Source organism: Ruditapes philippinarum, unplaced genomic scaffold, assembly GCF_026571515.1.
Source record: "Ruditapes philippinarum isolate M1 unplaced genomic scaffold, ASM2657151v2 ctg1917_1_1_1_1, whole genome shotgun sequence".
NCBI lineage: Eukaryota > Metazoa > Mollusca > Bivalvia > Venerida > Veneridae > Ruditapes > Ruditapes philippinarum.
Window position 1 is genome coordinate 96,784 of NW_026857493.1, and position 11,955 is coordinate 108,738.

At 33.5% G+C, this 11,955-nt stretch overlaps 1 protein-coding gene across 1 annotated transcript; it reads right to left on the reverse strand.

Annotated features, from left to right (window-relative positions):
• Positions 1–318: 318 nt before the first annotated feature.
• Positions 319–6,254, reverse strand: LOC132749937 (uncharacterized). The gene is made up of 3 exons (XM_060739880.1): positions 5,108–6,254; positions 2,354–3,272; positions 319–1,969 (listed from the first exon to the last, which is right to left on the reverse strand). Exons 1-3 carry the CDS (start codon positions 5,210–5,212, stop codon positions 918–920), a joined length of 2,076 nt encoding a protein of 691 aa, XP_060595863.1. The 5' UTR covers positions 5,213–6,254; the 3' UTR covers positions 319–917.
• Positions 6,255–11,955: the final 5,701 nt, after the last annotated feature.

An 11,955-nucleotide genomic window follows, 5' to 3' on the forward strand; every position in this document is an offset into this window, starting at 1 on the left:
TACCAAGTTTGTTCAAATAAAAGCCCAGGCTTTAAACTGGCCCCGCTCCGGTGGCCTATGTACAGGTGAGCGACTTCAGGGCCATCATGGCCCTCTTGTTATTTAATTTCAGCAACATAGTTGCTCATTTATTTTTCCCGTCCTTGTGGAAGTGGGACCGTCCATGTGGAAAGTGGGGTCGGGGAACCATCCACCACTTCCACTTACAATATCATACATCTATCCCAATATAGGAACATACAAAGTTAGATCATATGATAATAGTGTTTTCAACATAACAACAGAACTATAAAGAAAACAAACATATTCATACCATATATAATGTTGAAAAAAAATAATGTTCCATGGGGGCAGATTTATACAGTATTCAAAGATGTTTTTTTTATATTAAAAAATATGTTTCACAAATCTTAAATTATCTATGTCTCCCACACTCATATTCCTTAAAATTAATTTCTGCCAAAATTCCTGCAAGTAGGGGCGGCTGAGATCTTCCTCCATCAGTAAAGATTGAAAGTCACGATATGACTGACCTTGACAATGTTGGTATGACTTAAATATCCAACAAACAAATAAACGAAATGGTATATAACTTTTCATTTTCACTAAATTCCGACTTTAATTTTAAAGATATCCTATGATGGATATTCACTGTACAAGGCCCACAGACAACAACAGAATCCTATAGATTAATAATCATAAGTCATGCACTCATATATTATAGAAAAAATCAACATGTTTATATATGTAGATTTTAATATTTATATATCGGACAACACTGTTACACAATTACCTACACATTTGTATAAATACATGTATTGATTCTGCCGATCTCCATTACTGCCTTATTATTGTTTCATATATTAAGGATTTCTTTTTTTAATGCTTTGTTGCAACAACGTGTTTTCTTTTTAAATCTAATTATTACGACTTTTCAGTTTTAAACTAACAGACGATCGTTCAGGTACACTTTGCATTGCAGGATCTTTACTATTTTTAGATGTCGTCTGTTCTGAGTTTGAATCATTTCCTTGATCGACTTTAATCATACCACCTTTTCTAGGTCTTAGTCTAGGGTAGAAATCGTCTACTTGGATATCCCCGAAAATGTGCTTCATGAATTGTCCTTTCTTTGGCTTAGTAGAATTATCTGGCCGTATTCCTATGTATTTCATTTTATTCTTGTCGTTTAATGGTAAAAGAGGTATATACGAGAAAACATTTGGACGCCGTAGCATTTTCATTTCGTCAATTTCAAAATCTTCAAGATTTTGTTTTCCCTTCATCCTAGCCGCTTGTAGCGCTGCTATATATGCTTCTTTATGAATATCCGGATTAAGTACCGGATAAGGTTTGTCATTACGTAACCAAGACACCGGTGACTGGTCTAAATCGAAAAATTCCTCGTCACTTGACCAATATCGGTCGTCCTCCTCGTTAAATGCGAATTTCCTGTCAGTGTAATGGCCATTTCTAGCTACCGTAGTTCTTGCATTTTTTCCATACATGGCTATTTCTTCGTCGGGCATTATAAGTCTTGTAGACCGGAAACGGCCACTCCTTGTGATAATGGAGCCATCCCCTGTTTGTGAATACGTAAGAGAAGAACCCCTACTCAAACTATTACGAAACTTGCAGTCTTTGCCGCAAGTTCTACATATATTTCGAGTGAAACTTACTTCCCGCATGTCAGTAGCGCATCGGCAAAAGCTCTTTCTATCTGAAGATACGCCCGATAAAGTAACTGAATGAGTTACATGATTAGTTCCCGAACTAGTTTCAATCAAATCACCGACTTTTTGCTTATTATCATCGTGATTGCTGGTATCGCCTTTGATACAAGTAACACCATTTTCTTTTGCTGTTTGTTGTTCAGCAATTTCAATTGTGCCGTCAGGAGTTGGTGGGATTTCAAATCCTGGATGCGGAACTGAATCTTCTGTCATCCTATGATGATAGCGTAAATGTGCTGAAAATATAAAAAAGATATGAAGTATTTAAAATGATGACCAAAGGTTTAAGTTGTTTTAATGAACAAAAGTTGTATGTTTGTTGTGGTTTATTAACCAAAAATAAAAACAACCACCAAAAACGCTGTATACACCTCCGATGACATGTATTTCAAGAAAGTTTCCTTACTCTCGAGGATTTTAGTATGTTCTTCTTTCTTCTTTAATCCGTCCGAAAAGATCTGTTATTTAGGCTAGTAATTTAACACAAGTTTGCCTTGTTTCCTTTATTAAGATGAAGTTTTTTAAAAGTGACATACAGGAAAGACATGAATTTGCTTTTTCAACTGTAGTAAATGGTTTTTGAGTATTGGCGATTAAACGATAAAATGGAATACAAATACCTGAATCTGGTCGGTAAGTTGAAGCGCTGTGTTCTGTTGGTGCATGCTTTTCTTGTAGCTTCCGCTCAGGTTTGTACCTGGCTTTAAATCGTCGTGCTGGTTCCCGTGATTCCGTAATCAGTATTTCTTCCCTAATCAATGGTTCTAAAGAAAATGCATTTTGCAGACCATCTGATTCGTTGATAACAAGACCATGTGCACCAGGAAATCTTCGAGCTGAGGTCATTGGTGTAGCAAATTGTTTATCATTAAACGTTGAATAGAAGCCATTTTCACGTGCCGATTTGCTAGAAAATACATCTTCATTTAACATTGACTGTGCACTTAATTTGTTGGAACCGGTTTCTTTGATACTCATATGGTCTGTTTCTGAACTGGGAACACTTTCTGTGCGGACAGATTCCGTTTTAAACATTGATTTTCTAACAAACCCGGTTTGAGCACCGGAGGGTTTACGTGATTTAAAAAGTTTTCTACCAGTAAATTTATTTGGTTCTGATCTGGCACTTAGACCGCCATCTGCTTCGTTTGCTAAGGAAGGTAATCGAAATTTTCCCGCGGAAAAATCTGACTGTTTGTATTTGATTTTGTCATTTTCGAAATTTTCCAGATTAGGTTCAAACTTGTCGTCTTCTTTTGGTGGTGACGTGTGGCCTGTTGACCTTGACCCTCTCCTGATTGTCACGCTGATTGTTTCGGTCTTGTCTGTTGAAAAATCGACAAGCGAATCTCCGCCGTCGTCGTCGTGTATTGGAATTTCTTCTTGAACAAATGTTGAGTTAGGTGCTTTAGGGAAATGTTCACATGTGTGTAAGAAGCCTTTCTTGAATAGATAACCATTCGGTTTGGAAAAAATTCCACTCGGGTCAATACGGCTGCACACGTAACAATATCCTTCTGGAACAAGTCGTTTTCGCAACTGAAAGTAAGCAAGTGATAATAACCGTTTAACAATCAGTGGATACATAACTAATTCTTTTACGAGAAAGGAAACAGATTTACAAGGAAACATAAGCTTAAAATAATATGATACTTCAGGTTAAAGCAGATAATCATAAAAGAAAGCACTTTAAATATTTATGTGCGATAAGAAAAGTTAAGCGACACAAAACGATATAAGGTTAAGATACCATACGTAATGTAAACAGACATTAAAATTAGCAATGAGGTTCCATAATGCTATAAGCGATGGTAATAGATATTAGGATATGCAGAAATATTATAAGCGACGGTAGAAGATATAAGTATGCAATGAGATTCTACAATCGATTGAAACAGACAAAAAGATAAACGATGAGATTCTATAAGCGATGGAAACAGACAAAATGATAAACTATAAGATTTTATAAGCGATGGAAACAGACATAAGGATTAACTATGTGATGATTCTATAAGCGACGGAAGCAGACATAAGGATAAAGAGTGAGATGAATCTATAAGCGATGGAAGCAGACATAATAATATATAATAAGCGAGGGAAGCAGACATAAGGATATACAATGACATACTATAAACGATTGAAGCAGACATAAGGATATACAATGACATACTATAAACGATTGAAGCAGACATAAGGATATACATTGACATTCTAGAAGCGAGGGTATCAGACATTAGGATATACAATGACATTCTAGAAGCGAGGGAATCAGACATAAGGACATACAATGACATTCTAGAAGCGAGGGAATCAGACATAAGGATATACAATGACATTCTAGAAGCGAGGGAATCAGACATAAGGACATACAATGACATTCTAGAAGCGAGGGAATCAGACATAAGGATATGCAATGACATTCTAGAAGCGAGGGAATCAGACATAAGGATATACAATGACATACTATAAGCGAGGGAATCAGACATAACTATATACAATGACATACTATAAGCGATAGAAGCAGACATAAGGATATACAATTACATACTACAAAAGATGGAAGCAGACATAAGGATATACAATGACATACTACAAAAGATGGAAGCAGACATAAGGATATACAATGACATACTATAAGCGATGGAAGCAGACATAAGGATATACAATGACATACTATAAGCGATGGAAGCAGACATAAGGATATACAATGACATACTATAAGCGATGGAAGCAGACATAAGGATATACAATGACATACTATAAACGATGGAAGCAGACAAAATAATATACAATGCTATATTATACCACGGAATCAGACTGTAGGGTTTGTTTTTACATAATATGATAAGCTAAGCAATAGAATGTGCTAAGCAAATATAAGAATAACTGTGAGATATGATAGAATAAAGGATAGAAGCCGATATAACGATAAATCATGAGTGGAAGCAGAGAATAAAAATAGTTTAATGAAATACGATTCAGAATGTGCTACAATATTGTGAATTAACGTATAAGCAAAGGAGAATGGGCGTAAACATGTTTCATGACAAGTGAACATACAGTTTAATTACAAAGATAATTTTATTGTTACAAGTTATCATGACTTTAGATCAGTTCTTTAAATGCCACTAGTAAGTACAATTGAAAGCCTGTTTTGCAGGCTGATTTTAAATTTAAATTCGCTACCAAATATAGATCGTGTTTATAATTTGAGGATTCATACATAATATATCGCGATTGTTTTGCGAGTTTTTTTTATACACAATAAATGTGGATGTATGTTTAATTAAAAAAATACTTGAGAAAGCATTTCTTTGAAAATACAACAATATACAATGTATAATAAAGTACATAAAAGTACTTTGTTATATTACCTTTGAGATTTTATATCTATTATTAGCAACAGAAACTAACTCCAGCATGTTCAACTTGGGCACCTTGCCTTTTACAGGTGGACTGATCCTTACAGCGACAACCATTTTAACAGTAGTCCTGAAATCTCCCGATGATATATATATATATAATAATCCTTGTAGAAAGTTTGAAAATAGTAAACAGTCCTAGCTAGTTAGCCGATGGTATGAAAGGATTTGTTGTTGTTGTTGTTGTTTTGGATATTTTGCCGGTGATATACTAATCCAACATAGTACTCTGCCGATAGTACAATAATTATTTTTGAAAGTTTGACGATGAAAAAATAATCCAGTAAAGATTACCAATGGTACAATATATACCTTTTAGACAGCTTGCTAGTGGTATTAAATTCCTGATTATGTCTCTTTCCTTCGTTTACCGATGGTCTAGTGGTCCTGGTAACCTGTCAAAATTACAATTATCATTTATGATAGTGTGTCCATCGTCGCCTAATCCTCTTAGATCCTAAGTATATATTTGTCCTGAACATTTCTAAAAATATTTTATGTATTTCGCTTAAAGTCTGGTGTGTTTTTTTTCCTTTCAATCTTTTTCTTCAAAGTTTTGTTAAGAACAATTTGTTAAGAACAACTTAGCATCTCTTTCCTTTACATTTGTATAAAATGAAATTATTTCGTTGCTGACTTCTTTATCTAATATAATGTCATTTGTACAAATATTCCTGTCACTTTAAATTGAACTTTTTAAAGTTCTTTTTAGTGTACATTTGTTTCACTTTATTGCATTTTCGCAGATGTCACTGGAAATTTATTGCAAAACTCTATTTAACCTCCGACATACACTCTAAAAACGTATCTTGTACTTACGTTCAAATCGTAGTTCATTTAAATTTAATTATAGAAACCACTTCATCCTTGTTTACAGTAAATGTGTTTTTCAATTAAAAACTGTAAATAGCGAACAAAGACCGCTCTGCCAACTTTGTCAGATAAGTTTAATAATTAATGAATAAACTTTTGACGAATGATAAATATATAGTTGTCATCTCATTTAGACACGATTACTACAGGGGTGGAAAAATATCTGATCTGATTTATATCCCGTCTATCCCTAATAGATTATCTTTGTCCGTGATGTATTTGTGATAAAGCCCTTAGTCCGATCGCACATTGATTAAATAATTTGTAGACGCTAATGTTGATATAAAATTACAAAGTTACAAAGAGTTGGCATGCGCCTTTTATTTGATATTAAAATATGGTATAAATTTTACGAGAGTATCCCGTACTGTAGATAAAAGGTTGAGATATTTATAACAAATGGACTTTGAGAAAAATAAATAATTAAGCCAGTAAGCGTGTTCTAATGTAATTAATTTTTGGCAAAAACAAATACAACGTGTATTTTAATATGGGAAGTAATCTTAGTTTAAAAATAAACAATTTGTTATTCTTAGGTACATATTTTTTCAAAATGAAATAAAGAAACAATCAGGTCGGAGAAAATTAAGTAATAATGTTAGTATTATAAATTACACTTAAACAATATATTAATAGCCAATTATACTTTGACATAATGATATCATTTGGAATGAATCGCTGGCAGGCCGTGGTAAAAGTGATACAGGTACAAATACAGCCGAGTGTTCGGGGATCACACCCGCGATTTTTCACCAAATGACAAAAAATTTTGTTTATCAATTAAGTGAGGGCGAAAATAATGATAAACTGGTCATTAACACAATTACAGTATTGATAATGATGATGATTGCGATGATATTGATGATGATTGCGATGATGATGATTACGATGATAATGATGATGATTGCGATGATGATGATGATGATTGTGATGATGGCGCTGCTGTTGATGATGATGTTGTGTTTTAAAAAGATAACAAGCTAAGTTTGTCATTAGACCGGTTACGCTGACGTTTCATAGGAAAAGGATTTTATGCCACTTTAGTGGATCTAATCAGTAGATTTAACACCATTTTTTTCAATCATTCAAATAGCTAAACAGTTTAATTAAACCATAAAAAAATACATTTCCTAATGCAAACATGTTTAAAACACATAATAAAATTATGTTTACATAGATCGTTCAATGTTATATTACAACTATTTGTTCTTGTCAACCTAGTTAGATGTATTTGTTCTGAAAGTTATTAAAGTACCTGCACGTAAAACATTTTATGTAATGATCACACAAAAATCAATGACAGAACAATAAAAGTCCTGAAAACTGATTCCATGATTTAGAACTATCCTTTATAAATATATAAAAAGCACACACGCATGGTATATTTTGTACCACAAGTTCCGTAACCCGATTACATACAGGGTATATTCCGGTTACGAACTTATGATTAGTTTTTTTTAAAAAGATTTTAAATGATCTATAACCAGTTCAATGAATGATATAGATAGATATTTATTGGTACTATAGACTGGGCACACGGTGCATCAGACTGTTTAATTCATTATATAGACTGGGCACACGGTGCATCAGACACTGATTTCATGGGTGTAGGCTGGGCACACGTACGGTACATCAGACACTGATTTCATGGGTGTGGGCTGGGCACACGGTACATCAGACACTGATTTAATTCAGTATAACGCTCGTTTCAAAGCGGAGACAATAGTTCAATATGAAAATATTAGGCGTAATAAATTGTTAGTACTGGCAATGCCATGAGACCATCCCTAAATAACAAAGTTATGGCAATTTAAGAATAATTCAGTAACATAACCAGCCGTTGACTGTCGTGGTCATTTTTAGGACAGGGTCACATGCTAATTATTCGGTGTCTGTTTTGGCGTATTATTAAGTGTTTTGTAAAGTGTTAATAAATATTTCATTCCTAACTCTCTTTTGTAACCCTGGCTTTGACAAAAGGGAGATCTCGACAACCATAAGCTTGCTATATACAACATTTGAAACTAATTAATCATCTACCGAAAATCATGTTTCAGACTTTTAGCACAAGGAAGGAGTCCAAAAGCAATTACAATCAAGAGTTCAAAATAAGCTTGCTGTATACGAAGTTTGATTACAATATCCTATTTCTTACCCTAGTTATCGACGGGAAACCATTTTTCCATTTTTAGTAACAGTGACCTTGACCCTAGTGGGCTCAAAAGCTATCCCAAGCGATGTCTCCACATAAGCTTGTTATATACTAAATTTGTTGACAATATCCTATTCCTTACTCTAATTATCGACCGGAACCATTCTTATATTTTTTAGGAACAGCGACCTTGACCCTAGTGGGCTCAAAGCAATCCCAAGCGAGGTCTCCACAAAGAATTTCTATAATTATACCAAATTTGATTACAACATCCTATTCCTTACTCAAATTATCGAGCGGAACCATTTTTATATTTTTAGGAACAGTGACCTTGACCCTAGTGGCCCAAGCGAGGTCTCCACAAGGAATTGCTATATACCAAGTTTGGTTACAATATCTCATTATTGACCGGAACCACATGTTTGACGCCCGCCAAACCTAATAACCAGAATTTTCAAAAATAAAAATCTGGTTAAAAACAACTTAAGCATATTTGTTTAAAACACCGAACCAAAATATATGCACCATACAGTAAAGATATTTGTATAAGCGGTCTTAATAGTAGTAAATACTAATATATGATCTTTTATGAACAATCACACCATCTCATAACGTACGTTAATAGACTATTATACATCTAAAAGTGAGATCACATTTCAAAAGATACGAGATCAAGTACAATCAATATCAATCTATACCCATATCAATGATGGGCCAATAATGTTTTCAGGAGACTAGAAAGAATTTAAAAAGATCATAAATTAAATACAGAAGCTTTAAACGCAACTTTGTTTACAATGATAAATGACACTGATAAATATCAGTTTAAATAAACAATGAATTCAACATGCAATATATTGAACGCAATTTCCGTTAAGGCTTTGCAAAACTTATAATAGTTTTCATTTGTATTAATTCATTTTTTTTTCAATATATGTTTTTTCTTCGTTTTATTGATGGGATATTTGCTTTTCTGTTCTCTCCGTCATATTCCGGCTCTCTCCGGCTCTCCGTCATACTTCGGTTCTCTCCGTTATACTTGGGGGTATCAAACGACATAAAATCGTTTACTTTCCTCTTGATATTGCTGTTTTTTGTCTGTTTGTTGGGTTTTACGTCGCACGTACCAACACAGTATAGGTCATAAGGCGACTTTCCAGCTTTACTGGCGGAGGAAGAACTCGGGTGGCTTTCCGTGCATTATTTCAGGCACGAATGAGCACCGACGTTCCTTGGGCTACATGTAGCTGGATAGCTTCCTCACATGAAAGAATCCCTGCTGGGATTCGAATCCACATCGGTGAGGGGCATAGTGGTTAGTCAACGACCTTAATACACTCGGCCACGGACGACCCTGTCTTGTCGTCATTGCCAAACACACGCACTAGCAATGTTATTAAAAACAAACTTATATCTTGGCCTTGCTTAAATTTGCCGCATATATGAAGAACAAATGATTCCTGGTCAATGATAAATAAATAACAACTCTTATCTAATGGTGACAAATCTGATAATCTACAACAAATTGTTGTCATTCTGTATTTAAGCCCTGGCATTGTAACGTTATAGATTGAACACTTTTCGTATATACATCCATGGGTAAAATTTTGTGTGTCTGAAACAATCATCGCTTAATGAGGGTCCATCTGCCCGTTTAGGCACAAAAAGCAACTTTCGCTGCCGATTAAGGACCCCGGACACGTCAGGTCATTTAAGGCTTAATTTTGAAGCACAAAGTACCTCCAAGTATTAGTCAAAGCCAAATTAGGTTACTGTGTGGTGACCATGTACAATAACCTGAGACAAAATGAAAAGGAAGAGGTAGCGAAAAGGGGCTGTTATGCCAGCAAAGGCCTTTTAAGCCCACTGTGCTAAGGTCGTCAACCATTATACATATAAAAAAGGTCTACAATGAAACAATCTCAATGTATGTATGATTGTATTCCAGTCTTCATAACGATACATCCTTCCTTTCAGGCACTGACAGCACGGTGAGATTTCATGAGTAAGTTCATTCTAGCTTGTCATGGAAAAGTTCACATGAAGTAAATTTTAATTTAATTATATGATGTTAAAAACACATTATTATTTTCCTACTTAATGTGTATGTTTTTACAAACCGGAAAATATAAACAAATAATACAACCAGTTTATAGGAGGTATTATATATTCAGTCCACTGTATCAAAAAAGTGACCTGCTATTATGCTCAAGTGAATGTTTGAAGTTTCAACCCATTCCCTTCAGTAGTTTTTGTGATACCAACTTAACCAGTGTCACGTTTGGCTACACCGACGCCGGAATGAGTACAATAGCTCTCCATATTCTTTGAAAACTCGAGGTAAAAATGAATAAATAATAAAGATGAATTTTAAGTATATATAATACATGTGTACATATATATAAATAGTTTTATTGTTTAATTTTGTATGCCTTACAAATAATATACTTCTCCAAAACGCATTATATAACATTGATACCATAACAGTCATTGTTCATGTAACATAACAAATACATGAGAAAATGAAAACCCATCTATCATATTGCACACATAGAGTAATATAGCTCCTTTTGTGAAGGTTTTGATGGAAAAATGATATTCAAATATAGGACATATTTTAGAGAAACATATAAAATTCAAATATACTTTATGAAAGTAATGTTGAAACTTTAAAATTTTCACTAAACGTAAGTGTCTTCACTTGCCAATAACACGACACTTAACAAAAACATAAATTTATTATCTGATAAAAAGTGAAGTATTTGCTCACTCTGAAACTAGCATAAAAAATGCATACTTCAAACAATTCTTCACAACCAATTGAGTGTCCCAGATAAGTGTTCAAAAAATGTTCAGTCAATATATTATCCCATCAAAAATTGCATTCATTTTAGTAGGTTTAATCAATATTTTAATAATAAGGGAGGTACTTAAAACAAAACTTAAAGGGAACTGTAGCAATTATGTCCTTCAATTAAATTATCAATCTATGACTGAAATTAGGGCAAATAATTCATAGACCAGCAGTTATTATGTTGTATCATCATCTTTCCATTGACAGACATTTTTAAATTTATCCAAAGTAAAAGAAAAAAAAAAATATGATTTTTTATTAATAAAATTTTATCTCAGTATAGGAAAACTTAAAATAACCCACCAACTATCTAAATCACCTCTAATTCATTGAATAAAGTAATATGTCATGTTTAAGTTCTTATTAAATCAATTGATGAAAAGAAAGAGAAATAAAAGAAGAAACTTTTGTCACATATTCTGTTAGATTTATAGCCATATTTTCTGTCTTGATTTCTATAATTACCTAAATACTGCATTTATAGGTGGGGATCATCCAGAGCTTGCTGCTATTTTTAAATTTAATTACTTAATCTCATAATAATAACTTAAAGAAGCTCCACTGAAGTCCAAAAGCCTAATAACATAAAGTCAAAATGATAAATACAATAAACGTAACACTAAAAACAGAACAAAATAGGAAAAAGATATTAAAGAAATATACCAAGAAGTAAATTGAAAATCAATTTCAAACAGGATTCCTTGTTCACTTTCTGTTAAAATCATTTAAACGCATTTTTCGGTCTTTTTGCTCACAAAGTAATGAGATAAATCTACATAAAATGGTGTAAAAAATCTCAAAAAAAAAACTTCCAGTCATGTCATTTCAAAACACCTTTGTCGTGTCCCTTTAATTTCTATGTCACATATCATGCTAGACTTTCAGTGTCATATTGACTTGTTCTGTTCAATATCTAAATTC